This window comes from Rhynchophorus ferrugineus, unplaced genomic scaffold, assembly GCF_030347505.1.
Source record: "Rhynchophorus ferrugineus isolate W39M unplaced genomic scaffold, kcgeb_rfMv2 rfM1, whole genome shotgun sequence".
Lineage (NCBI taxonomy): Eukaryota > Metazoa > Arthropoda > Insecta > Coleoptera > Curculionidae > Rhynchophorus > Rhynchophorus ferrugineus.
In genome coordinates this window covers 4,637,311-4,663,680 of record NW_027472580.1, presented here as the reverse complement: position 1 = coordinate 4,663,680, position 26,370 = coordinate 4,637,311, and the positions used below count along the sequence as shown (strand labels likewise).

The following is a 26,370-nucleotide window of genomic DNA, read 5'->3' as shown; positions in this document are numbered from 1 at the left end:
CATATAAAAGCAGTTGAACTGATATTACTGTACTGCTACTTTTGTATATTTCCCTAAATGAAAAGATATATGAAAAAACATATTTTGACAACTAATGTTCATCTGCAACGCGCTGCTTTTGAAGATTCGGCTTCTTACTTCCATAGTAGATGCTACTTTCTTTTCGTGTATTACTGATGCCAACTCCTGTACTCTTTCAAACTATGATAATAACGAATATATGTTTACAATACTCTATAAACAAAATGATAGAGGAAAAAATAAACAAAATGTACAGCGATAAGACTGGCAGGACAGACTTTGCTCTAGAATCAGCAGGTAACTTTAAAATACTCATACTATCTCGTAAAATCTAAATATTTAATAAATATATTCGGATTTTATTCACCTTTAACATATATTATGACATATAAAAGCAGTTGAACTGATATTACTGTACTGTTACTTTTGTATATTTCCCTAAATGAAAAGATATATGAAAAAACATATTTTGACAACTAATGTTCATCTGCAACGCGCTGCTTTTGAAGATTCGGCTTCTTACTTCCATAGTAGATGCTACTTTCTTTTCGTGTATTACTGATGCCAACTCCTGTACTCTTTCAAACTATGATAATAACGAATATATGTTTACAATACTCTATAAACAAAATGATAGAGGAAAAAATAAACAAAATGTACAGCGATAAGACTGGCAGGACAGACTTTGCTCTAGAATCAGCAGGTAACTTTAAAATACTCATACTATCTCGTAAAATCTAAATACTTAATAAATATATTCGGATTTTATTCACCTTTAACATATATTATGACATATAAAAGCAGTTGAACTGATATTACTGTACTGTTACTTTTGTATATTTCCCTAAATGAAAAGATATATGAAAAAACATATTTTGACAACTAATGTTCATCTGCAACGCGCTGCTTTTGAAGATTCGGCTTCTTACTTCTATAGTAGATGCTTCTTTCTTTTCGTGTATTACTGATGCCAACTCTTGTACTCTTTCAAACTATGATATTAACGAATATATGTTTACAATACTCTATAAACAAAATGATAGAGCAAGAAATAAACAAAATGTACAGCGATAAGCCTGGCAGGACAGACTTTGCTCTAGAATCAGCAGGTAACTTTAAAATACTCATACTATCTCGTAAAATCTAAATATTTAATAAATATATTCGGACTTTATTCACCTTTAACATATATTATGATATATAAAAGCAGTTGAACTGATATTACTGTACTGTTACTTTTGTATATTTCCCTAAATGAAAAGATATATGAAAAAACATATTTTGACAACTAATGTTCATCTGCAACGCGCTGCTTTTGAAGATTCGGCTTCTTACTTCCATAGTAGATGCTACTTTCTTTTCGTGTATTACTGATGCCAACTCCTGTACTCTTTCAAACTATGATAATAACCAATATATGTTTACAATACTCTATAAACAAAATGTACAGCGATAAGACTGGCAGGACAGACTTTGCTCTAGAATCAGCAGGTAACTTTAAAATACTCGTACTATCTCGTAAAATCTAAATATTTAATAAATATATTCGGATTTTATTCACCTTTAACATATATTATGACATATAAAAACAGTTGAACTGATGTTACTTCACTGCTACTTTTGTATATTTTCCTAAATGAAAAGATATATGAAAAAACATATTTTGACAACTAATGTTCATCTACAACGCACTGCTTTTGAAGATTCGGCTTCTTACTTCTATAGTAGATGCTTCTTTCTTTTCGTGTATTACTGATGCCAACTCTTGTACTCTTTCAAACTATGATATTAACGAATATATGTTTACAATACTCTATAAACAAAATGATAGAGCAAGAAATAAACAAAATGTACAGCGATAAGACTGGCAGGACAGACTTTGCTCTAGAATCAGCAGGTAACTTTAAAATACTCGTACTATCTCGTAAAATCTAAATATTTAATAAATATATTCGGATTTTATTCACCTTTAACATATATTATGACATATAAAAACAGTTGAACTGATGTTACTTCACTGCTACTTTTGTATATTTTCCTAAATGAAAAGATATATGAAAAAACATATTTTGACAACTAATGTTCATCTACAACGCACTGCTTTTGAAGATTCGGCTTCTTACTTCTATAGTAGATGCTTCTTTCTTTTCGTGTATTACTGATGCCAACTCTTGTACTCTTTCAAACTATGATATTAACGAATATATGTTTACAATACTCTATAAACAAAATGATAGAGCAAGAAATAAACAAAATGTACAGCGATAAGACTGGCAGGACAGACTTTGCTCTAGAATCAGCAGGTAACTTTAAAATACTCGTACTATCTCGTAAAATCTAAATATTTAATAAATATATTCGGATTTTATTCACCTTTAACATATATTATGACATATAAAAGCAGTTGAACTGATGTTACTTCACTGCTACTTTTGTATATTTTCCTAAATGAAAAGATATATGAAAAAACATATTTTGACAACTAATGTTCATCTGCAACGCGCTGCTTTTGAAGATTCGGCTTCTTACTTCTATAGTAGACGCTTCTTTCTTTTCGTGTATTACTGATGCCAACTCCTGTACTCTTTCAAACTATGATAATAACGAATATATGTTCAGCAATAGAATAAATTATTAGACAAGCAGACGCTCAGTCGAGAGCACTCTGAAGGATATATATGCGAAAAAATTAAACATAATTTTTTTAATATTTTTTTAAATAATAATTTTTGAATATAGGGGATATGTATAAGAACTGTGACCTGTGATTAATTTTAAGGGATTTATTTTAAATTCAGATCTTTATTATGAAAAACTAAATGAATAACTAATATATATTAATAACAGAAGTTTACATGTTTGGATTATTGGATCCGAACAGATGAGAACGATTCTTAACGTTGTTTGATGCCCTGAACTCAAATCTTCAGTCTATGTGTGATATCAGCTGACGATGACGTTACAAACATCATTTGAAACTTATTCCTTTGATGTGATTGTGCCTCAGAACGTATAAAAACGCCGAGACGACGTTGCAAAATCGATTCAAAATGTTTCTGTTAGATTTGTGGATGTTATGTTTGGTAAACGTGGAAAAATCATGAAAAATTAACTGAAAAATGAGTATTTGCAGTACTTTGGTTTTGTTGTAGATACTGCGATTACAGCTGTCGGAGACAATAATGAAGAAACCTCACAAAAAATACAACAAGCAAGTGACAATATAAATAATTGGGCACAAGCTTGGAAAATAAGAATTAATGAAAGTAAATCTGTACATGTGCGCCTATAAACAGACCGTACAAGCACCAATAACATTAAATAATACTATCATTCCATATAACAACAACGCTAAATATCTCGGAATGAATCTTGACGCAAAACTTTGATGGAAGAAACATATAAAGAAGAAAAGAAAAGAACTGGAATTAAAATATAGGAAAATGTACTGGCTAATTAGAAGAAAATCACAATTATCAATACATAATAAATTGCTATTATATAAGCAAATACTGAAACCTACATGGACATACGGAGTTCAATTAAGAGGATGTTCTGCAAAGAGTAACATACATAAATAAAAGACAAATTTTTCAAAACAAAGTCTTGAGAGGTATTGTGGGCGCACCCAAATACTATAGGACTGATTACCTACATCGAAACCTTCAGATACCCACGGTCAGTCAAGAAATCAAGAGAATTGCAATGGGACATGAGGAAAGACTCCATTCCCATGATAATATTCAAGTATTGCATGTTTTTGATACCACCATAACAGGACATAGATTCAAAATAATTAAACCATCTTATCTTGTGTAGTGTTGTGTAGAGAGGTACATATAATAAAAATACTAAAATAAAATAATATAATAGCAGTGACATGTATAAACATTATTTCACCAGAGACTGAGATAGGCCCGATGGGTCCTCCTAGCTATATACCTAGATTTAAGTTATTATAAAGACAAATTGTAGGTTAGACGGAAACGACTAGTAACAATGTAATAATTAAATAATAATAAAAAATCAGTGACGAAACCAGTGTCACGTACAGACAGTAATCCATTGCCAATTTGTCCAAGTATAAGTGCAAAAAATGTCTTAAGAACTTTGTCTTCATTGCCGACGCAATGTTTACAAAATATTTAACGCCTGATGAAGCAACACTGATGCTGACAACTTTCTCGGAACCATAAATCATATAATCGCCAATTTCAAGCTCGAATATCGACTGAAATAATTGTCTGCGTTCACATTTTAATGTTTTCTTACAAAACTTAGGATTCTTGAGCGAAGACATGTTGAGAAATTACTGTTGGGTCCTAATACGTGAAGCAAATCGCAAGGAATATTAAAGACCCTATGCAACCTTGGTTTATTTCTGATTTACACGTTTTAATAAATTAAATGGCCGTAAATGATCAAAATTAGTAAAATAATGAATTTATTGATTCTGTCTTTTATTTAGCTGATTTTCTCTACTTAACCAATAATATGGTATGGCTTGGAACAAGTAAATAATGAAAAAATTAAAAAGCCCAACACCAATGAGCATAAATTTACTCCATCAATAATAAATTGGTCAAAATTATTTCATAGTACTAACAGGAAGAGTGTTAATATCATTTATTTTTCATTAACAATAACAAAGTTATCTCAAAAGCAATAATTAATATTTTAGGTGGCAGAATTGTTCAACTATCACCGGGGACTGAAAATTACGGCCAGCCTAAAAATTCCCTGCTTGGAATATCGCTTTGCGAGGGAATACATGGTCCAAGAGCAATGATCCAGGTTTGATTACTTAAACATATGTTCATTACTCCAAATAGTTATTTTCTTTAAAAAAATTTCATTAGTACAATACTATAATTTTAAATGGGAATATCCAAAAATTGTTATTCTTTAAATCATTAAATATAACATAGATAAATCATCTACACTTTATTCGACATTAATAAAACAGTTAACCTGAAATACATGTAAAACTGACTTTCAAAAGTCTAGTAAATTTTCATCATCATCTCAAAAACAAACAACACTTTATTATTACCACATATACATCAAATTCGTGGTTTTTTGGGTATAGACAGTACAGTCTGGTTCTAACTACCTGGCCTTGAATGTGCAGAATTGTCTATTTTAAGAGAAACAAATGTAATGTTTTCAAATATATCAGTTTACTTTATTTGAAAAAAATATTTCTACTTACCTCTCACTATTTTTGAATATTCTAATATGGATTAAATAACTTCCGCTGCTCCCAATATTAAACTTCTATGTCCATTTTTTCTTTCTCGATAGGTTAAGGTAAACGACCTCTTAATAAACACATGTTAAGTATGTTCAAAGTTATTTTGTATATACGTCATCTGTATGTGTGACGTCAAAACGTCGCAATGTTGCCGCATCAACTCTGAGTTTTATTTCAGTTTGGCATTGACATTCAACAAAATTTTAATCTAAATAAAATAATTGAACAAAAATGTTATCAAATATATTTAGTTCTAACATTATAGTACATCTAATGCATATATTATCGAAGGACTTAAAACTACAATTAAGAACACAGGTATAATAGTTTGTAGGTTAGAGTTGTTTTATTATATTTACATATAACTCTTTTCCACATCACCCATGAGGTAGAGTTCTAGGCGCGTTTTTTATGTAGTGGTATCCCCCTGGAGGCCTAATCCACCTAATTAACAATTATATATCAAAGTAATGTATTTTACTTTCATTCGAGAGCATATTTACCTATTTACGTTTAGTTCTTGTTCCCTTCGATGGTGTATTTACTTGCCAAGTCATCTTGATATCACTGTATTTTAATTTCTTCTGCTACTACCTGTGTACACCATCCTTGATAAAATTAATCACTGAATTCTGCCTACTGCATATACCATATCTAAAAAACATTTCATCCTCTCCTCATCCATTCTAACCTAATACTCATGTTTATTTCTGAACAATTACAATTACAGTTATATTCTATTAATTATGTGCGTACCTTTAGTTGTATCCACTCTCATCACTCAGAAGGTCTCAGGAATTTCCAGTATTTCACAGCACCATCACATATCCTGAAAGTTTCCTTTAGTCACTTTCACTTTCCGAGTCACTGTCCAGGTCAATCGCTAAACTGTTCATTTCCAATATGTCTAAAACATATTCACGATTCCACCATTTATTAATTACTTCTTCTGAATGTCTTAACGAGTTCATCCAAAACGAATGTGTTATGGTCGATAATGCCCCCTTCCACATATTCAAACAGTTCTTGGTAGAATATCCTTCTCGACCAGCATCTCTAATATATAATTTTTGCTACCCCCCATATCAACTCGATTGGATTGAATATACAGTGATAGGGAGGAAGTCGTAATACTATGTGACCATATTGTTCAGCCCTCTGACCGTATATCCTGTTGCGGGCTTATTTCTAAAAAAAGTAAATTGCAAAAAGGCAATGAAACATTTCAATTATATTTACCTGGTAACAATTTGAAATAGTTCATTCTTTAACATGGTTTCTTCAAAACTTATTTTATATACTTTAAGCCATTCTTTAATTGCAGCCTTTGTCGATGCACTTCACCAGTATACTATGATATGGGAGTTTCCATAACAATAACTGATAGTTCCTCCAGGTTCTTTAAAAGCTGATTTTGAAACCACTGCGAAAACAAGTTTTGGTAAATTTCTCCATGGTAGTCACCCTTGGACCTAGAGGAAAATACTAAGCACCAGGAATAAAAATATTTTACTTATATTCCTGTTTCCAGCATGAAGTGGTTCTTCATGACATATTTATTAATTATGTCTGCAATGAATGATAAAACTTCATTAATAAATGTTGTGATTAACAAAACCCCATCGAATGCTATTGTAACTTTTACCTTTTTCCATCAACTTTTGTTGTCTTTACATTATATTTATTGTCATCTTGCCATGAGTAATGAGTGAACCAATATACCATTCTGCAATATCCACGTCTCATCTAAATATAAAAATGGTCTTAATAAGTTTTCCTTGATTTTTTTATATAAATAATGCCTAGAAATTGTATTCTTTTAAAAGCAATGCCTGCAAGTTTCATTAAACACATTCGTGGTTTATTTTTACACCGCTTAAATCCTATATTACCCAACAGTGTATGAAGGGACGTTCAACATCCCTCAAATTGATGCATCTTTCGGCTTTTTATGGATTCTTTCAAGACTAACAATTTTGTCTGAAATAATTGTATTAAATTATGTTTCGGCTGAAAAAAACTACTTACTGTAAAAAACTTACATTTCATATATTTGAACTCTGATACTTTGACAGGCAGGATTACTGGCAATACTACGATGAAATACTACGACTTTTACAGGCTACTTCGGTTTCACGTTGAAATTTATCAAACGGCATTATGTCTCTTTTTAACAATAAATAAAATGAGAAGGAAAATATTGTCTGATTCTGAAACAAATTTATAAATTGCGGCACGCGATACATTAAACATCTTAATGACTTATACACAAAAAAACTTGAATAGACTATACTTCAATTCAATTTTGTGCATCAAATATAATGAACAACTTACTATTCAAATTCCAATTAGGAATAACATATTGGTTAAGCAATGTTCTTCCACATTTGAATCATTTAAATCGTCTATAATCATCCGGCATCAAATGCAACGTGTAACCTTCCTGTACTTTTGTTGAAACTTATAAGAGATTTTCTTTAAGTATATCGTTGTTTACTTTTAAAAATCATTTCAGGGCCAGAAAAGAATCCTTTGGAAAAGGAAGCACGCTATTTTAACGTTCACATTACGAAACACAACACTTGTTTCTTTTTTACATTCAAGCAAATAATATTTACCGTAAATATTATAGAAATGATGCTTTTAAACAAATTTAGATCAAATAATCCAGAAAATAGGGAAAACAATGTAACTAAAGATATCCTATAACATTTCAAATTAAAGAATAAAACCAAAAGCAAAAAAAAAACCTCAGTACTTCTTTGGTTTTATACCTTCAGCCCTCAGGTGGTTCCGGAGTGCACCTGAACATAGCTACGAAGTCTTCAGCAGTTGCTCAGAGAGGTTCTTCAGCAGTTACTCAAGGGTTTCTATACCACAAGAATGGCATACAGTACAGCTACAGCAGAAAACTTATTTAAAGAAAAAGATAGACGTAATGGACTTTACATTTAGAATAATGGATATGGGTATTTGGAAGAATTATGCCCTGTGGACGCAAAGAAGAGAACGCACATCGGGTATAATTCAACGGTTCCAGAACAATTTATTGTGGAGTGCAAATACCTTATAGTACTTCAGAAGAAATTATCTCCATAGAAAACTTAGAAATTGATACCATTAACCATACTATTAAAACTTGCCCAGAGTCCAAGGCTTCTTCACCATATTAATGTTGTGCAAACCAAACATAAAACCAAAAGAAAAAAATCTCCGCTCTTTTTTGCTTTTATACCTCCGGCCTTCTGATTATTCAAAAGTCCATCTGAATATGGTCACGAGACTTTCGGCAGTTTCTTAGAGGGGTTCTTCACCAGATCATTAATGGTTCCTACACTATACCTTAACTCTTGTTTAGATAGTTATTTTACTATTTATTAATTTTGCATGCTTTCAATTATACAAATGAGTTATATTTAGTGTCTTTATTGTTTATCACAAGTTCACACGCACTCAACGTACTCGCCTACTGATCATTATTTGTCCAGATCGATATAACATAGCTTGACGCTGATATACGCTTTATATATGCCGAAGAAGATCAAGCATGGTTGAATGAACAGATAACTTTAAACTGTTAACGCTATTAAAACTTGCCCACGGTCATGAACAAAAGCTTCTTCAACATATCTATCTTGTGCAAAAAAAGCATAAAATCAAAAAACAAAAATCTCCGTTCTTTTTTGCTTTTATACCTCCAGCCTTCTGATTATTCAAAAGCCCAAAAATCTGAATATGGTCACGAGATTTTCAACAGTTTCTTTGAGGGGTTCTTCAGCAAATCATTAATGGTTCCTACACCATTCCTTAATTCTTGTTTGGATAGTTATTTTACGATTTATTAATTTAGTATACTTTCAATTACAAATGAGTTATATTTAACGTATTTATTGTTTATCACAAGTTCACACGCACTCAGCGTATTCGCTTAATGATAATTATTTGTTCAGATCTATATAACATAATAACTTGGCGCTGATATATGCTTTCTATATGCTGAAGAAGTGCGAGCATGGCTGGATGAACAGATAACTTTAAACTATTAATGCTATTAAAACTTGCCCAGGGTCATGGACAAAGGCTTCTTCACCATATCAATGTTGTTTAAACAAAGCATAAAACCAAAAGAAAAAATCTCCGTTCTTTTTTGCTTTCATACCTCCAGCCTTCTGATTATTCAAAAGCTCATCTGAATATGGTCACGAGATTTTCAGCAGTTTCTTAGAGAGGTTCTTCAGCAGATCATTAATTGTTTCTATATCATTCCTTAGCTCTTGTTTTGATAGTCATTTTACTATTTATTAATTTAGTATACTTTCAATTACAAATTAGTTATATTTAACGTATTTATTGTTTATCACAAGTTCACACGCACTCAGCGTATTCGCTTACTGATAATTATTTGTTCAGATCTATATAACATAACTTGACGCTGATATACGCTTTCTATATGCTGAAGAAGGGCAAACATGATTGGAGGAATATATATATTTAAAACCGACATGGTTTCATCGACATGTTATTGTTATAATTCCAGAAAAATTGGAAAAAATTTGTAGAAAATTTCATCAAATATTTTACCTAAATATAAATGAACGTAAATGAGAATGGTTTTGAATTCAATTTGGAAATATTCAACATAAAAGAACCTAACTTAATTTTAAATCGAGTTTCGTCGATCCCAAGACAATTCGAACGCGCAGTATTAGAAGGACATGGATTAGACATCAAAAGCTTCCTATATTTCGAAGAAGTGCAAACATGGTTGGATGAATAGATAGTTGTAAAACCGACATGTTTCGTCGACATGTTATCGTTATAATGCCAGAAAAATTGTAGAAAATTTCGTCAAATATTTTACCTGAATATAAATGAACGTAAATGAGAATGATATTGGATTCTATTCGTAAATATTCAATATAAACGAATCTAAATTAATTTTAAATCGAATTTCGTCGATCTCAGAACAGTTCGAATGCCCAGTATTAGAAGGACATGGATTAGACATCAAAAACAGCGAAAAACCGAGGTTAACCCGATAAGTGATAGCCTCGCTTTATGTAATCAAGTGTAACGGTCCCAAATACGTATGATTTAATACAATTTTGCATAATCTCTCTTAATAATAATGCGTACATAAGCGTTGTTATAGCGAACACAAGTAGAGAATATAAACAAAACATATATGATACACGTTCAGTCAAAACAACCTATATTACAACTTATATTAACTTCAAAATCAATATATAACTTAGACATTGGGTTTTGGTTTCCTATCTTAATTTTATCATTGAAAGATTATTCCTAAGGCCCCAACCATTTTCTTAAACTTCTTGAATAAAGCAAGAATTATTTATTAGGTACTTGCATGTATTCTGATCATTTCATAACTTTAAAGACACACTTCGCACAATATACATTAACTCTGCATTCACTTTTGCCTTTCTTAATACTTTCGAAATCGTACGCCAATTCATACGGCATCTATCTAAATAACTAGTAATCAAAAAGCACTATGTTCGGTGAGTACGTTGGTGCATCGAACATTCTCACAAATGTTGTAACATGTGACCGAGTATTGTCATGCAAGAGGATGATTTTGTTGATATTAATCGCTATTGCGGGCCTTGCAACAATATTTCGCTCTTCGGTTTTAACAACTTGTGACATACTCTACACCTTGCTGATCTCGCCATATACACAACAAGAGTTTGTGGTCATGTATATTTTGCTTCATTGGATATGGATGGTTCTCTTGTACAAACCCATAATTTTTCAGACTTTTTGAGCATTTGTTCTGTGCTGCACTGCCACAATTTCTTTATTATATTTAAGTAAACTAGACTTCATATTTTTGTTGACTATAATCACTTTACTATTAATTAATAATGTCTCCAATAATATGAGGAAGTATAAATCTACTAGAGCTAGGACATAGATATATCTTTAAAGTGGTCCAATTACAAATTAACAATGCACCATTTACCAAAAGTTATTCTGAAAGATTGAAGATTTAGAAGAAAAGTAAACAATCGTTACACATAAAAAGCTATGGGTATTGATTTCAGTACTTTTAAAATGGTGATTTCTATATAGCGTCAATAAAAAAAAACACCATCAGATACAAGTCTTTCTGGTTATCATTTGAAACCTTGAATTTATAGAAAAAAAAACAGCTAAATTTAAGTCACAGCCTTTATAACAATATACAATATTTAAGAAGAAGCACCACTCTTATCAACTGTCTTACTATTAAAAAAAGAGTAAAAACAAAGAGTATTACTCACTTTATCATCTTGTTATTCACCATTGACGAAGGAGCAGGATCTCTGCAATATTAACCTGATTATGGGAACCTCCGTTATGCTTATTTTTGATCACAGTTTGGTTTCAGAACCATACAACTCTAAGAGCTCAATATTTGAACACTTGACAATATCATCACATCACTAGATAATTTCGTTATCCTATAATCACGCCCAATCATACTTTACATTTTTAGTTTCTTTGATTTTAATGATATACTAAATGTAATGCAGATAAGCATAATATAATCATATAACCGCCACGTCTCTTCATACATAGTTAGATTATGATCAAAAAATAATACAGCATCGTCATGTCAAGAACGCGAAATTTGTTATCAAGGTTTTTACCACCATGTTGAAAAGCTTAATCGCTTCCAAGTGGACGTTTATTGGTCGAATTATCTCCGGAACCACTGACAAGGTTTCTGTTTATATTTTGGTTTGGCCTAGTTTGGTAAAGTGATTACAAAACGTGACGTGATACGTGATATATATATATATATATATATATATATATATATATATATATATATATTATTTTGGCGGTAGATCACTAAATAATTCTCCAGATTAACTAAGAAAAACATTTTCTTTAATTCAACTTTATTCATTATTATTTATGAAAGAACCTGATAAACCTGCAGAACAAGTCGAATCTTACAGGCCTATTTATGCATGCTACCTGCAATATTATTGCAAAACCTGCAAAACTATTTGAGAAACTAATATTTAAACACAGTTAAAAATTTTAAATATTTTGTAATAATACCCGTTTGGCTTTCGAAATCACCATTCAACAATCGATCAAGTGCACAGAGTAAGTGTGGCTATTGAAAAAGCGTTTGAGGAAAAGAAATACTGCTTTGCAATATTCCTGGATGTGTCACAAGCTTTTGATCGGGTTTGGCATTTGGAATTAATCTGTAAGATGAGCAAATTGTTACCGCGTAACTATTGCCAATTGCTGGAGTCATATCTTTTCGCAAGAAAATTTAGTGTATAGCACCAAATGGCATTCTCGACATTCGACTCGCTGGATTTCAGCTGGAGTTCCACAAGGTAGCGTCTTAGGACCTCTCCTATACTGCTGACATTCCCACAACAAAAGAAACACTACTTGGAACCTTTGCTGACGACACAATTATTATGACAAACGACATATCTCTGCCTAGGGTAGTAGAAAAAGTACAAGTGGCAGTCAACAAAATCTACAAATGGACGAAAGATTGGAAAATTCTACTTAATAGCTCCAAATCTGTCCACATTAATTTTGCATTGCGACGAAATAATAAAAATTAATAATTATATCAGTCAATGGATGCCCTACACTGCAACTGCACTGATTCCTCAAGCAAAATCAGCTGAATAGCTCAGAATCCATCTTGACGGTAGATTAAATTGGAAACATCATGTTAGACAAAAAGCAAAACACATTAGAACCAAAATAAAACAACTATACTGGTTAGTCGGAAGATACTCTCAACTTGATCTAAAATCAAAGAGGTTGATTTATAAGACAATTATGAAGTCGATTTGGACCTATGGGGTGCAAATATTGGGTTGCACTAAAAATTCAAATCAGCTAGTCATCCAACGATATCAAAATAAGGTTCTTCGATTGATGCCTATCGCTACGTAACCAACGAAGAACTGCACGATAACGAACACGATTTGAAACACGAAATAAGATTACTAAATCATACTAACGAGGAAATAAAACAACTGCTGGACAGCGCGCAGGATATCAGGAAATTGAAGCGAACCAAACCATACGAACTTATATAAAGTTTATACCTTTAGTGTAAACTATAGCTATAAGTTATTATAATTTTATAATTGAGGAATACATACTGATGTATTATCGCACTCGTTTGTTGAACGATTTGTATTTTTTTCCATATCCGATGGAGCTATGTCAGGAGAATAGGGAGGTTGCGGATGTTTATCACGTAGCATGAATGATGTTTGAATTAGTGAAAGTTGAAAGTAATTAGTTAAGGATAGTTAAGTTTCAAAAAAAAAAGTTTAGGAAATATCGAAGATCAGAATGAAGAGCCACTACATGAGCAGTATAAACGTAAAACACGAAGTTATCTTACAAAATAATTATACCGAAGGATACTTAAACCATCATAGTGTACGCTACTGAATAAAGTCGATGTATCTGAACCGTAAATCGAAAGAAAAATAGCCGTAATCTGAATAAAGGCACGATAAAGTAATTTTTCAAGATGACAATACTCGAACGCATGTTGCTCGTGACGTAAAGGAATATTTAGAAACGCTGAAATAACATCAAAAGATTAATTGTTCTTTAGACACGAAATTCATATGCTCACAGAAAGGAGAAAACCATATCCTAGTGATGGATAGTACCTTGAAAGAAAACGTGTACGTCACTACTAAAAACGTCCCATAAAATTATATCGCAATTTTTCTGTAACAAAACATTATGCAAAAATCAGCTTTTTATTCGACTTATAAATAATTAAGTGTACATAGAATAATGAAAATAATAAAGTCAAAAATTATGAAGAAATAAACGCACCTTACTTATTACTTACTAACACATTAAACTTGGTGGGGAAATGAAAATCTAACAAGTGTTTTATGAGTGGCTGGTGTTTATATAGTGTGTTTATATAGTGACAAGTGTTTTATATTAGTTTTATTTCAAAACCCACGAAGAGTTATGAAATAAAAGTGACACAGTAGTTTAAGAATCTGACTGAATAAATATATTTACAAAAAAAATTGAACCGACTTCAAAAAATAAATAAAGAACTCATTAAAATGTAAAATATAATCAAACTTAGATTTTTAACACAAACACCGTGCCCAAATAGTATATTGAGATAGATTTGTTTTGTTTCTTTTTAATTTTGTGTTAATGATATAAAATTATATTATTATTGACTTCAAACTGATTTTTATTTAGTTACTAGCGACCCGCCCCGGCTTCGCACGGGTGCAATGCTGATACTAAATTAAATACACTACAGAAAAAATATGAACGTTGTATATAAAAACATAGCGGCCCGCTCCGACTTTGCACGGGCATAAAATATATATGCCTATGTCACTCAATGAAAACATGATTAAAATCGATCCAGTATTTTTGGTTCATTCATTACTGCCCTTGGCCTGCACGCATTAAATTTGGAGTAAAACAATTCCTCTTCCCCTATACTTACTATGAAGATTTCCTGCTATCTTTGGAATATCTAAATTCATACAATTTTTATTACATTACACATTTTTAAACGCAAATTTTAAATTTGTAATATCTCCGAAAATATTTGTTTAATTTACATGCTGTAAGGAACCATATTGATCTATATTAATTGCACACTGTATTTAAGGTACTTAATTCGATAAGGATTAATGCCGTATTGCTTAAAATAGCTTCGTAAATAAGCCATTTTCTCACGTAAAAAGTAAACAATAAAAATGGTTAATGTGGGTTATCCCTAAAAGATAAACATATACCATCGCGGACTTTTTTGTAGACCTTTTTATGGTGTACAATACTGTAGTACATTAATTTGATCTAACTCGTAGGGTTAGGCAGCGTTTTTGCTAATTGCTAAATAAGCCTAAAAAAATAGGTTAATTTACGACATCACGTTAGAAACCTCTAAAATTAGCAATGTTGCCTTAGTATATTATGCATGTATTATACATATAAACCTTCCTCTTGAATCACTCTATCTATTGAAAAAAACCGCATCAAAATCCGTTGCGTAGTTTTAAAGATTTAAGCGCACATAGGGATATAGGAACAGAAAAGGCGACTTTGTTTTATACTATGTAGTGATTACAACGATTATTACGTACATATATTATTTTAAAATGTTTTTTTGTGTGCTAAATGTCTAAGTTACCATTAAACAATATATACAAAGCATTAATAAGAAATAAGCTAAACTGTGGTAGCCAGTGTTATATTATCCCAACCCCGTCCTATGCGAAGAGACTAGACTCAGTTCAAAACACCGCATTGGGAATTATATTGCGAGCATTCCGCACTAGTCCGGTTGAAAGTCTACAATGTGAGGCAGAGATACCATCACTCGGCTCACGGAGAAAATTCCTACTAATGAATTAAGCAAGGTCCTTTACACAATACAAAGAATGTTCGAACTGACGACGGACAGTTTTTCGGATAACTTGCAATCGACTGATGATTATGATCCCACATGCAGACAACAAAATCGCGGCTATATCACCATGGCAACTCTTGAATATTCATATAGACTTGTTCATGAAGGTACTGCTAAAAGAAACAATCAGCTGCACTATAGTAAAACGGTTTTTCTGGCAGATAATTGAGGTGAAATATCCGAACCATTTTGCCATTTACACAGATGGTTCAAAGCGCGAAGGCTTCGTGGGCGCGGCATACACTTCAAGTCAGTTTGAGGAGCACCTTTGGCTTCCATCTTTAACCAGTCTTTTTTTCTGCGAGACTGCTGGCTCTACAAGGCTCTATCTGCATTGGAAAAGTCATCGATGAATGGACCAATACTCATAATAACAGATTCAAAAAGTTCCTTAGAGAGTATGAGATCGGCAAAGTCAATCCACCCTTTAGTTACACATATAAGAGAGCTGCACACAACTTTACAAAAGAAGGGGGTAAGGATTAAATACTTCTGGGTTCCCTCTCATAGGGGAATACCCGGAAATGAAAAAGTCGACTTTTTAGCGAGCAGGATAGAAGATTCGACCACATGAAAGCTTTCTATAAACAATTAGACCAACTAAATTGGGAGCTCCTTATGAAGAATAACAAATTATGGGAGATTAAGAGGGTCTTTCATCAGCTTCCAGATATCAATAATATTAGTAGATTTAAACTGAGTATCCTCGCTCGTCTGCGGATAGGGCGTTGTAGACTTACTCACGGATAGTTGTTAAAAGGACGAGGCTCAGACCTGTGTGATAAATGTCAGACTCAGCTGAGCGTCAGACACATCCTACGAGACTGTCAGAAATATGTAGTTCTAAGGCAACAACTCGGAATGCCGAGGTCATTGAAGCAACTGGTCCAACCTGAGCAATTAGACTTGCTGATCGATTTTTTGACAACCACGGACTTGCTCCAGCACTTATAACATTCACTGAAATATGAGATATTTATATCCTTTTACGCTTTTGTTTGTTTTTCTAAATGTTTTGCTTTTAACTTATTTTACATTTTATTTGTGCTATACGTTGTTAACGTTATATTGTATGTTATATATTTACTGTATTGTCACTACATAGTATAAAACAAAGTCGCCTTTTCTGTCCCTATATCCCAATGTGCGCTTAAATCTTTAAAATTACGCAACGGATTTTGATGCGGTTTTTTCAATAGATAGAGTGATTCAAGAGGAAGGTTTATATGTATAATACATGCATAATATACTAAGGCAACATTGCTAATTTTAGAGGTTTCTAACGTGATGTCGTAAATTAACCTATTTTTTTAGGCTTATTTAGCAATTAGCAAAAACGCTGCCTAACCCTACGAGTTAGATCAAATTAATGTACTACAGTATTGTACACCATAAAAAGGTCTACAAAAAAGTCCCCGATGGTATATGTTTATCTTTTAGGGATAACCCACATTAACCATTTTTATTGTTTACTTTTTACGTGAGAAAATGGCTTATTTACGAAGCTATTTTAAGCAATACGACATTAATCCTTATCGGATTAAGTACCTTAAATACAATGTGCAATTAATATAGATCAATATGGTTCCTTACAGCATGTAAATTAAACAAATATTTTCGGAGATATTACAAATTTAAAATTTGCGTTTAAAAATGTGTAATGTAATAAAAATTGTATGAATTTAGATATTCCAAAGATAGCAGGAAATCTTCATAGTAAGTATAGGGGAAGAGGAATTGTTTTACTCCAAATTTAATGCGTGCAGGCCAAGGGCAGTAATGAATGAACCAAAAATACTGGATCGATTTTAATCATGTTTTCATTGAGTGACATAGGCATATATATTTTATGCCCGTGCAAAGTCGGAGCGGGCCGCTATGTTTTTATATACAACGTTCATATTTTTTCTGTAGTGTATTTAATTTAGTATCAGCATTGCACCCGTGCGAAGCCGGGGCGGGTCGCTAGTATATTATATTTAAATTAAATACTACATTGTAATCGATCCTAAATAGCCCAAGACGCTGATGAGCTGTAAAAACAAATAAAATAAATAATAAATAAATAAACCCGTACTCGCCTTGCTTGTGTATTAATTCAAGTACAATAGAACAGTAGTAATAAATCAATTTGTAAATTTAGCTTGTATTGGCCATATCTAATGTAAGACGTAATTAATAAAAAAAGATTGCTACTTCTTCACTTTTAGGAAATTCACAAGAAAGCTCGGAAGTTGTAAGTTACGGAATTGTAGTTTTACGTAGAAGTGGCAGAATGCCTTTAATAAAAAGGGCGCATATATTTTCTCATGTAGATAACTTCTCAAAGTGGCGTACTATAATTGACATTATAATTTTAGGCTGGCACCTCTCCAGGTGAATGTTGGGCTTTCAAAGGATCCAACGGCGGAGCTATCATAAAACTGCTGGGTCCGATAAGAATCGATGCCGTCAGCATAGAACATATATCGAAAAACATCTCTCCAACCGGCGACTCGACAACGGCTCCAAAGGATTTTACAGTTTGGGTAATTTGTTATATAAAACCATTTTAATTGGGGTCCTTAACACCAACTCCGTTCTATTTTTAATATTATCTTACTAATTAACAGTCTTTAGTACAAGCCAATTACGATAACAATAGATATAAAATTTAGTGGTAACAGAAAAAAATAGATCTTACGTCATTTTAATTAGGAATTCAGATAAACAAAATATCGTTGTTTGTTCGAAACAACACTGCCATCCTTCTAACAAACATTTACAGTCTCATAGTTTTAGTTCTTATGATTTGGAACATTTCAGGGCTTAAAGACTCCGACAGATAGGGGCACGCTTTTAGGTCAGTATTCGTATAACATTCAGGGACCTCTGATACAGATGTTCTCTCTGTCACATCCATCTACGGAGGCGTATGAAATAGTTGAACTAAGAATACTGTCCAATCATGGAAATGCGGATTTTACGTGTATCTACAGGTAATACATTTTGGTTTTCTTTTTATTAGGAGATTATATATATTATGATAATCGATATCTGTTGGTGGAAATATGAAGTAGCAATGTAAACACCCTAACCTCACTGTTTATAATAACCTAACTGAGTTATTCCATGTATAAATTAAAACAGCAATTGCAATAGTTTCAACATCGCGGTTCAGCTCCTTTGCAAGCAAAAAAGAAGAGTTTTCTATGGCGTATTATGACTGACAATGAAAAGTGGCACTACTATCATAATCCCAAGCCCAGAAGTTATGGGTTAGCCTGATAGAGCCATCCATATCGACATCAAAATGGTCAAAATCTCTTCAAGGTTTTGCTGTCTATATATAGGATTAGTAAGGTGCTACTGCAATTACCTATTAACATCAACTGAACAAAATGAACGACGTAACAAGTGAATTGAAAAGTCACCGGTCTACAATAGTAAAACACATTTTTTTGGCAAAATAATTCAATAATTCAACATAATTTCCTTCAAGGGTGATACACTGATTATAGCGACCCTCCAACTTTTCAATACCATTTTTGTAGTACGATTTGCCCTTTGCTTCGACATAGGCCTCAGTTTCGGCAATCACCTCTTCATTCGACGAAAATTTCGTCCCAGCGAGCATTCTTTTGAGATCTAAGAACAGGAAATAGTCACTGGGGGCTAGATCTGGAGAATACGGTGGGTAAGGAAGTAATTCGAACCCCAATTCACGGATTTTTGCCATCATTTTCACTGACTTGTAACACACTGTCTTGGTGAAGCAGCACTTTCTTTTTCTTCAAATGCGGCCTTTTTCGGCAATTTCGTCCTTCAAATCGGTCCAATAACGCTATGTAATAGTTGCTGTTGATGGTCCTCCCTTATTCAAGATAGTCAATGAAAATTATTCCATGCGCATCCCAAAATACAGACGCCGTAACCTTGCCAGCCGACTGTTGCGTTTTTCCACGCTTTGGAGCAGGTTCATCGTATGCGGTCTACTCGGATGACTGTCGATTGGACTTCGGAGTGAAATGATGGAGCCATGTTTCATCCATTGTCACATATCGATGCAAAAACTCGGGTTTAGTACGCTTGATCATTTTTAAACACTGCTCCGAATCATCAACTCGCCGTTGTTTTTGGTCAAAAGTGAACTCGCGCGGCACCCACTCTGCACAGAGCTTTCTGATACCCAAACATTCGTGAATGATATGATGTACAAGTTCAGTTGATATCTTTAGAGTGCCTGCTATTTCATTCAATTTCAATTTACGGTCATTCAAAATCATTTTGCGAATTTTTTAAAAGTTTTCGTCGCGAACAACCTCTTTTGGGCGTCCACTGCGTTCACCGTCTTCGGTGCCCATTTCACCACGTCTAAACTTAGCATCCCAATCCTTGATGGTTGATTTTCCTGGAGCAGTATCCGGAAACTCGACATCAAGCCAAGTTTTTGCTTCAACTGTATTTTTTCCCTTCAAAATGCAATAATTTATTTATCTACCCTTCTAACTAATACTAAATTTCTTTTTATCCATTTTTTTCACAATAAATAAAATCACTTCACTCAAAATGCCATAATTCACAAACTAATGATCCAACAGGCTGTCAAATTTATACACGCATCTTTTGAGCGTTAGGGCTAACTAAAAAACGTATGGATTTAATTCCATTAACGACCTATTATTACTGCAAAAAAAACTAGTAATAGAGATTAACAGATGTAAAATTATCCTCTTGTATAACAAATATCGGCCACACGTTGCAAGGGCTGTGAAGAATTTACTGTTGCAAATGAATGGAAATCTCTGCTCCACCCAGTATACTCACCAGCTTCATATCCCTTTTTGGTTACCGCCTGTTAATATCGATGCATCATGGTTTAGCTAGACGATTTGGAAATGCTGAAAACGTTCAAAAACGGGTGGATGATTAGATCGCTGACAAACCAATATCGTTATCGACATATTTCCATAAATATGGGAAAAAGTTGTAGAAAATATTGTGATTAATATATATTGCATCAGTTTTTCTCGACAAATATCTGTTTAAGATGAAAAAATGATCATAATACATGCAAACACTTAATATCTACGTAAAGATAATATAACGTTAAAATAAAAATAACGGGACATGCAATACTAAACTTGTTGATATATGAAAGTTGTATGACGAATATATAATTTAGTCAGTTAACGAATCTATAGTTAACTATCTATTGAACCATTTAAATGTTCCATCAAACATTTTCCTTCAATCTATCAGTGTTTTCTTCAATACGAAAAGGTATGGAATAGGCCTGTTGTGTGTGAAATATTTCGATCTCACAAATGTGAGTATGTAACTCTGGCAGCTCTGGCATCACTCCATCTTATATTCTAAACAATAACAGGCTTTCGATTGTCTACTTATTCCCTTTTTCCAAGTAATCTTTGAACTGTTTCTATCCAATATATCCAATAGTTTTGACTAAAATCAGCCTTTACTGAACTTTTCGATGAACAGATGCGTTCTGCTATTGAAGCAGAACCAGATTTTCAACAAAAAAATAGCGAGAACTTATAAATCCACCCAATAATAGTTCCCTGTTCAGTTCGACTAATTCACTATAACTATTGATGTCAATTTCTTCTGTAATGATTCCAAATACTACCATATTTCTTCTGGTCTGTAAATGTTGGTGATCTTCCGATGTCAATATTTTGGTATTTTCTTCATTTATGTACTCAAGTACTTCTGTCTGCATATATTACCAAATATTGTTATCAGGAAAACCTCAAGTGTCAGCTAATTATCATCTGGCTGGTGAGAAATATCGTTGTTAGAGACCCAACCCCAAGAAAATTATTTATATTATTTATTATCATTTTTCACATGAAAACATCACATGTTTGTGAACATAAAATATGACTGCCATTAAGATTGTGTGGAAATGTATACTAAAAATTATAGCATATGAAGCAAAGTACTTATGAGATAACCCTCATATATCATTACAATTATATACAATCGAGATTGTATTTTTATATAATTCGTAAAATAACGGCACACTTTGTATTTTAATTGGATTTTAGTATTTAAGGTTATCGAATATTGAACGGGTGGTCTAGGAAGAGAATATTATCAAAAGTAAACACACATCATCGACAATATGCGTGTATTGAAAGTTTGCACGTAGGATATTGTCTACGAAATATGTTGTAACAATAGCTTAAAACTTAATTTGTAATGTTTTTGCGTAGTATGTAGCCAACATTTTGAACACTACTCTACGACAGGCTTAGAATGTTGTTGTATTCCTTGGTATTATTCACTTTTAATTACCTCTCTCGAATATTATGTTGTTTTGTTGAATTTTGTTCTGTTTTGTTATATTCTTGCTTTCTTGCCAATCTTTTTTACAATTTCTATTTTCTATGCTTGTCTGTTTAATTGTGGATTATATATAGTTAATTTTTTGATATTCTCCACTGTTAGGAATTGCCTACCATGCCTGCATCTCGTATGTGTTTTATCTCCATCTATAGTCCTTATCAAAATTTAAAAAGAACTACAAGTGTTCGAAAAATAAGATGTTAAAAATGATTACTGAATAATGAAAATTGAATGAATAACTACAACGTGATTTTGAAGATTAACAATCAGTTTAATTGTTATAATTTTTTTAAAGCTTAACCTTTTTAGTCACTTCAGACAAGAAGGAATAAAGGAAAAGAATTTAAGTACGAAAATACTAGAATATTAATATTTTATAGTACTTATTTGCTATAAAAAAGCCAAAGGAAAATGTTCGGCAAAGTGTTTTTCAAAAATTACATACAAAATCTATCAGGTGCACCGTAAAGTCATTACTGTTTTTTTTCGAAAAAAAAAATACATAATTATCAAGAAAATGGAAAAATTAATTTTTCCAAAGTTTAATCATTTGATCCTATACATCTTCATATCTAGCAACTAATGGATGCTAACCTAAAAAGAAACTGTTGGTCCTTTGAGCAAAAACATTCATCAAACCTTCTTCAAATTTGACTACTCGGCATTCGCGTGTCCCATTGATGCGATAACTTGAAAGTCGAACGGTGTGTGATGTTGAAAACACCCAAGTGTTTTCAACGCTTTCTTGAGTTTTCAGAATAAATCCACTCTTCACCGCCCGTCACTGCGAGATCCACGATGCGGATATCACTTCCGATTATCTCTTTAAATCAGCCTTTCTCAGATTTTTTTTCGATTTTCCATTTGCCTTCCATTGATGGCACCAATCTGAAATTGTCTTGTTAGTAGTTTGTTACACATGGTATAAAAAATTCATTAACAGTTAAACACGAGAACTAAATAACACTGATTATAATGATCTCACCTGCAGACAACAAAATCACGGCTATATCACCATGGCAATTCTTGAATATACGTATAGACTTACCTATGAAGCTAAGGATAAAAGAAACAATCAGCTCCACTATAGCAAAACGGTTTTTCTGGCAGATAATTGAAAAGAAATATCCGAACCATTTTGCCCTTTACACAGATGGTTCAAAGCGTGGAAGACTTCGTGGGTGCGACATACATACCAAATCAGTTTCAGAAGCACTTTTGGCTTCAATCTTTAACAAGTATTTTTGTCTGCGGAACTACTGGCTACCTACTAGGCTCTATCTACATTGAAAAAGTCATTGATGAACGGACCAATACTGATAGTAACAGATTCAAATGTTCCTTGGAGTGTACGAGATCGGCAAAGTCAATCCACCCTCTGGAAACACATATAAGAGAGCTGCACAAAACTTTACAAAAGAAGGGGGTAAGGATTAGATACTTCTGGGTTCCTTCTCATAGGGGAATCACCGGAAATGAAAAAGTCGACTTTGTAGCGAGCAGTATAGAAGAAGAACTAAATTGGGACCTCCTTATGAAGAATAACAAATTATGGGAGATTAAGAGGGTCTTTCATCAGCTTCCAGATATCAATAATATTAGTAGATTTAAACTGAGTATCCTCACTCGTCTGCGGATAGGGCATTGTAGACTTACTCACGAATATTTATTAAAAAGACGAGGCTCACACCTGTGTGATTAATGTCAGACTCAGCTGAGCGTCAGGCACATCCTACGAGACTGTCAGAAATATGTAGTTCTGAGGCAGCAACTCGGGATGCCGAAGTCATTGAAGCAACTGGTCCAACCTGAGCAATTAGACTTACTGTTCGACTTTTTGACAACCACGGACCTGCTCCAGCACTTATAACATTCACTGAAATATGAGATATTTATATTCTTTTACGCTTTAATTTGTTTTTCTAAATGTTTTGCTTTTAACTTATTTTACATTTTATTTGTGCTATACATTGTTGACGTGATAATATATGTTATATATTTACTGTATTGTATATTATATTTAAATTAAATATTACATTGTAATCGACCCTAAATAGCCCAAAAACAAACAAAATAAAATAAATACAAATAAATAAATGACATAGCTTGTTTTAAAACCTCACTGTAATGTATCAATATATATCAGCTGAGGAGAGCAGTGAAGCATTTAAATTTCAAGGCCACGCCCAAAAATGGGACGCAGTTGGTGAGGTGACGCAGTGTGGCTCACGGCGAGTGTCCACGAGATAGAACTGCCAGCTGCCGAAACTGCGCAAATACGATTGCAGTCCTCACTTCGAAGTAGAGTTATCCACAGTATGTCTAAAATGAAGAAAGACTCAGAGAATTTACTTTAATTATATAATTTAGTGAAGAATTTTATTCTCATGTAGTCTATATGACCTGTATCGTACAAACCTTGTCGAATCCGCACAGCTTCGATTAATTCTCCTTCCATTTATAAACACTCACCATGACTTTAGGCGAAAAACTGCGAGAAGAATACTGCGTCCCGCAGGATCCGTTAGCCAAAATCGCGTCACGACACGCTGGGAAGCATTGTTACACGGTAGCTATCGTTCTTTAAACCTCAAATCTCACCATGACTCATGCTGCGTCCCATTTTGCGCTTGGCTTAAACAGGTGTTATTCCGCGGGAAATTCGAAAAGCCACCGACTTTTCAAACTGCCCCCGTATAACCCCACATGTATATCGTGATTTTTTTTTGGGATCAAGATCAAGTCGGACCCCCATTACACAAACATCTCGTTGTGCATCTATTTTTACAGCTGATTTGTTTTCAAACGTGGCGCCATTTGCGAAAACAACTCTCAAGGATGTTACCATAATAATGAAACTAATTACTTATCAAAATATCGTCGGCCGCTTAACATGTACGTTTGACATTCTAATTAACCCATGCCATCTTTCCGGCGAGCAGACGCGATTACAATTAATTAATTTAAAACGTGTTTGTTTAACATCGCTGACTTCATCGCAGATTCAGAGTCCACGGCGAAATGGAGAGACAGTAATGGAGGGTGTCGAACGACGGATCACGCCCACAGCGATAACGAATGGTGGATTTGAGAACGATGACCTTTAGTAAGATTTTATAAAAATACGTTATTTTATATTTGTAATAAATTTTAAATTAACATTGGTGTTATCTTCTTATCTATGCCTTGCCTATTATACAGACGAGACTTTTGGTATTATGTAAACCAATAACTAGTCATCACTCTAAGCATAATAAGTCCTTGCACACTAAGTTAAAATATGTTTTTATTAGCGTTGGGAACTTAAAACTGAAAACAGTCGAAATAATCGATAATCGCAAAACAGTCGAAACAGTCGATAGTCAAAAAACTAACGACTGAAAGTAGTAATTACTATTTTCAGTCAAATGCACAGTTCGACTGTTTTGTTTATTTCGTGATGTTAGACGAAGATGTACAAATCCTTTCCTGTATAAATTGTGAGAGAGGAAAGGACGGGGATAATTGCTTGGGGCAGTTAATTTTATATGTGGTTATATTTTCCAACGGGAGACGGAAAAAATAATTAGTGACTGAATACTATTATAATAATAATACATAATATGCAATTAATAATTTCATTTTAAACGAAGTAGAATTACTATTATATTTGAATGTTCTGTAGATGAAAGAATGGAATTTTTCTATGGAATGGAATAATACCCAACAAGTTTTATTGTATTTCAATGTGTTAATTGCTATTTTTAAATAATATACAATAATAACCATAGACAATACACTAGAATTTAAACAAAACCTAAAAACTAAAGATGTACAATAACCAAAACTACTACATAAAAATTAAAAATATCCCTAATCAACTACCAAAAAAATCATAAAACTACATATATTACATATAAATGTATGTAAGCATAAATTGAGTTCATTTTTGTCAAGTTCGCTTCTAAGACGACCGAGCCAGAACGTTAAAAACCAGTTGAATGAAACTGGTAGAACCAAAAATAGTAACTAAATGTACGATGGAAACAATCGATAGATAGTAAATAGTAACAAAATCAATCGGACCGAAAATATTGAGTGATAAAGAGTAGTAAAATCAATCGAACCAAAAATAGCGACTGAAACAATCGATAGCTAAAAGTAGTCAATTACTAAAGAGTCGATAGTCAATTTCGGTCGATAGTTCCCAACACTAGTTTTTATCAGTTCGATTTTATTCATCAATATATGTTACACACCTCCAAGAGATGAATAATGTGACGAAATGTGATAT

At 32.9% G+C, this 26,370-nt stretch overlaps 2 protein-coding genes across 3 annotated transcripts; both read left to right on the top strand.

Annotated features, from left to right (window-relative positions):
- Window positions 1–2,235: 2,235 nt before the first annotated feature.
- On the top strand, window positions 2,236–25,256 carry LOC143202829 (SUN domain-containing protein 3). 2 transcript variants are annotated; one of them, XM_076414667.1, is made up of 5 exons: window positions 2,236–2,324; window positions 4,703–4,815; window positions 18,107–18,274; window positions 18,552–18,724; window positions 25,100–25,256. In XM_076414667.1, exons 1-5 carry the CDS (start codon window positions 2,252–2,254, stop codon window positions 25,131–25,133), a joined length of 561 nt encoding a protein of 186 aa, XP_076270782.1. In that variant the 5' UTR covers window positions 2,236–2,251; the 3' UTR covers window positions 25,134–25,256. The 2 variants fall into 2 exon arrangements, with proteins under 2 accessions (XP_076270782.1, XP_076270792.1); XM_076414677.1 differs by lacking the exons at window positions 2,236–2,324; window positions 4,703–4,815 and adding an exon at window positions 17,878–18,057.
- LOC143206891 (uncharacterized) lies at window positions 23,134–24,015 on the top strand. The gene is made up of 2 exons (XM_076419734.1): window positions 23,134–23,713; window positions 23,812–24,015. The coding sequence occupies exons 1-2, from the start codon at window positions 23,251–23,253 to the stop codon at window positions 23,907–23,909; spliced, it is 561 nt and encodes a 186-aa protein (XP_076275849.1). The 5' UTR covers window positions 23,134–23,250; the 3' UTR covers window positions 23,910–24,015.
- Window positions 25,257–26,370: the final 1,114 nt, after the last annotated feature.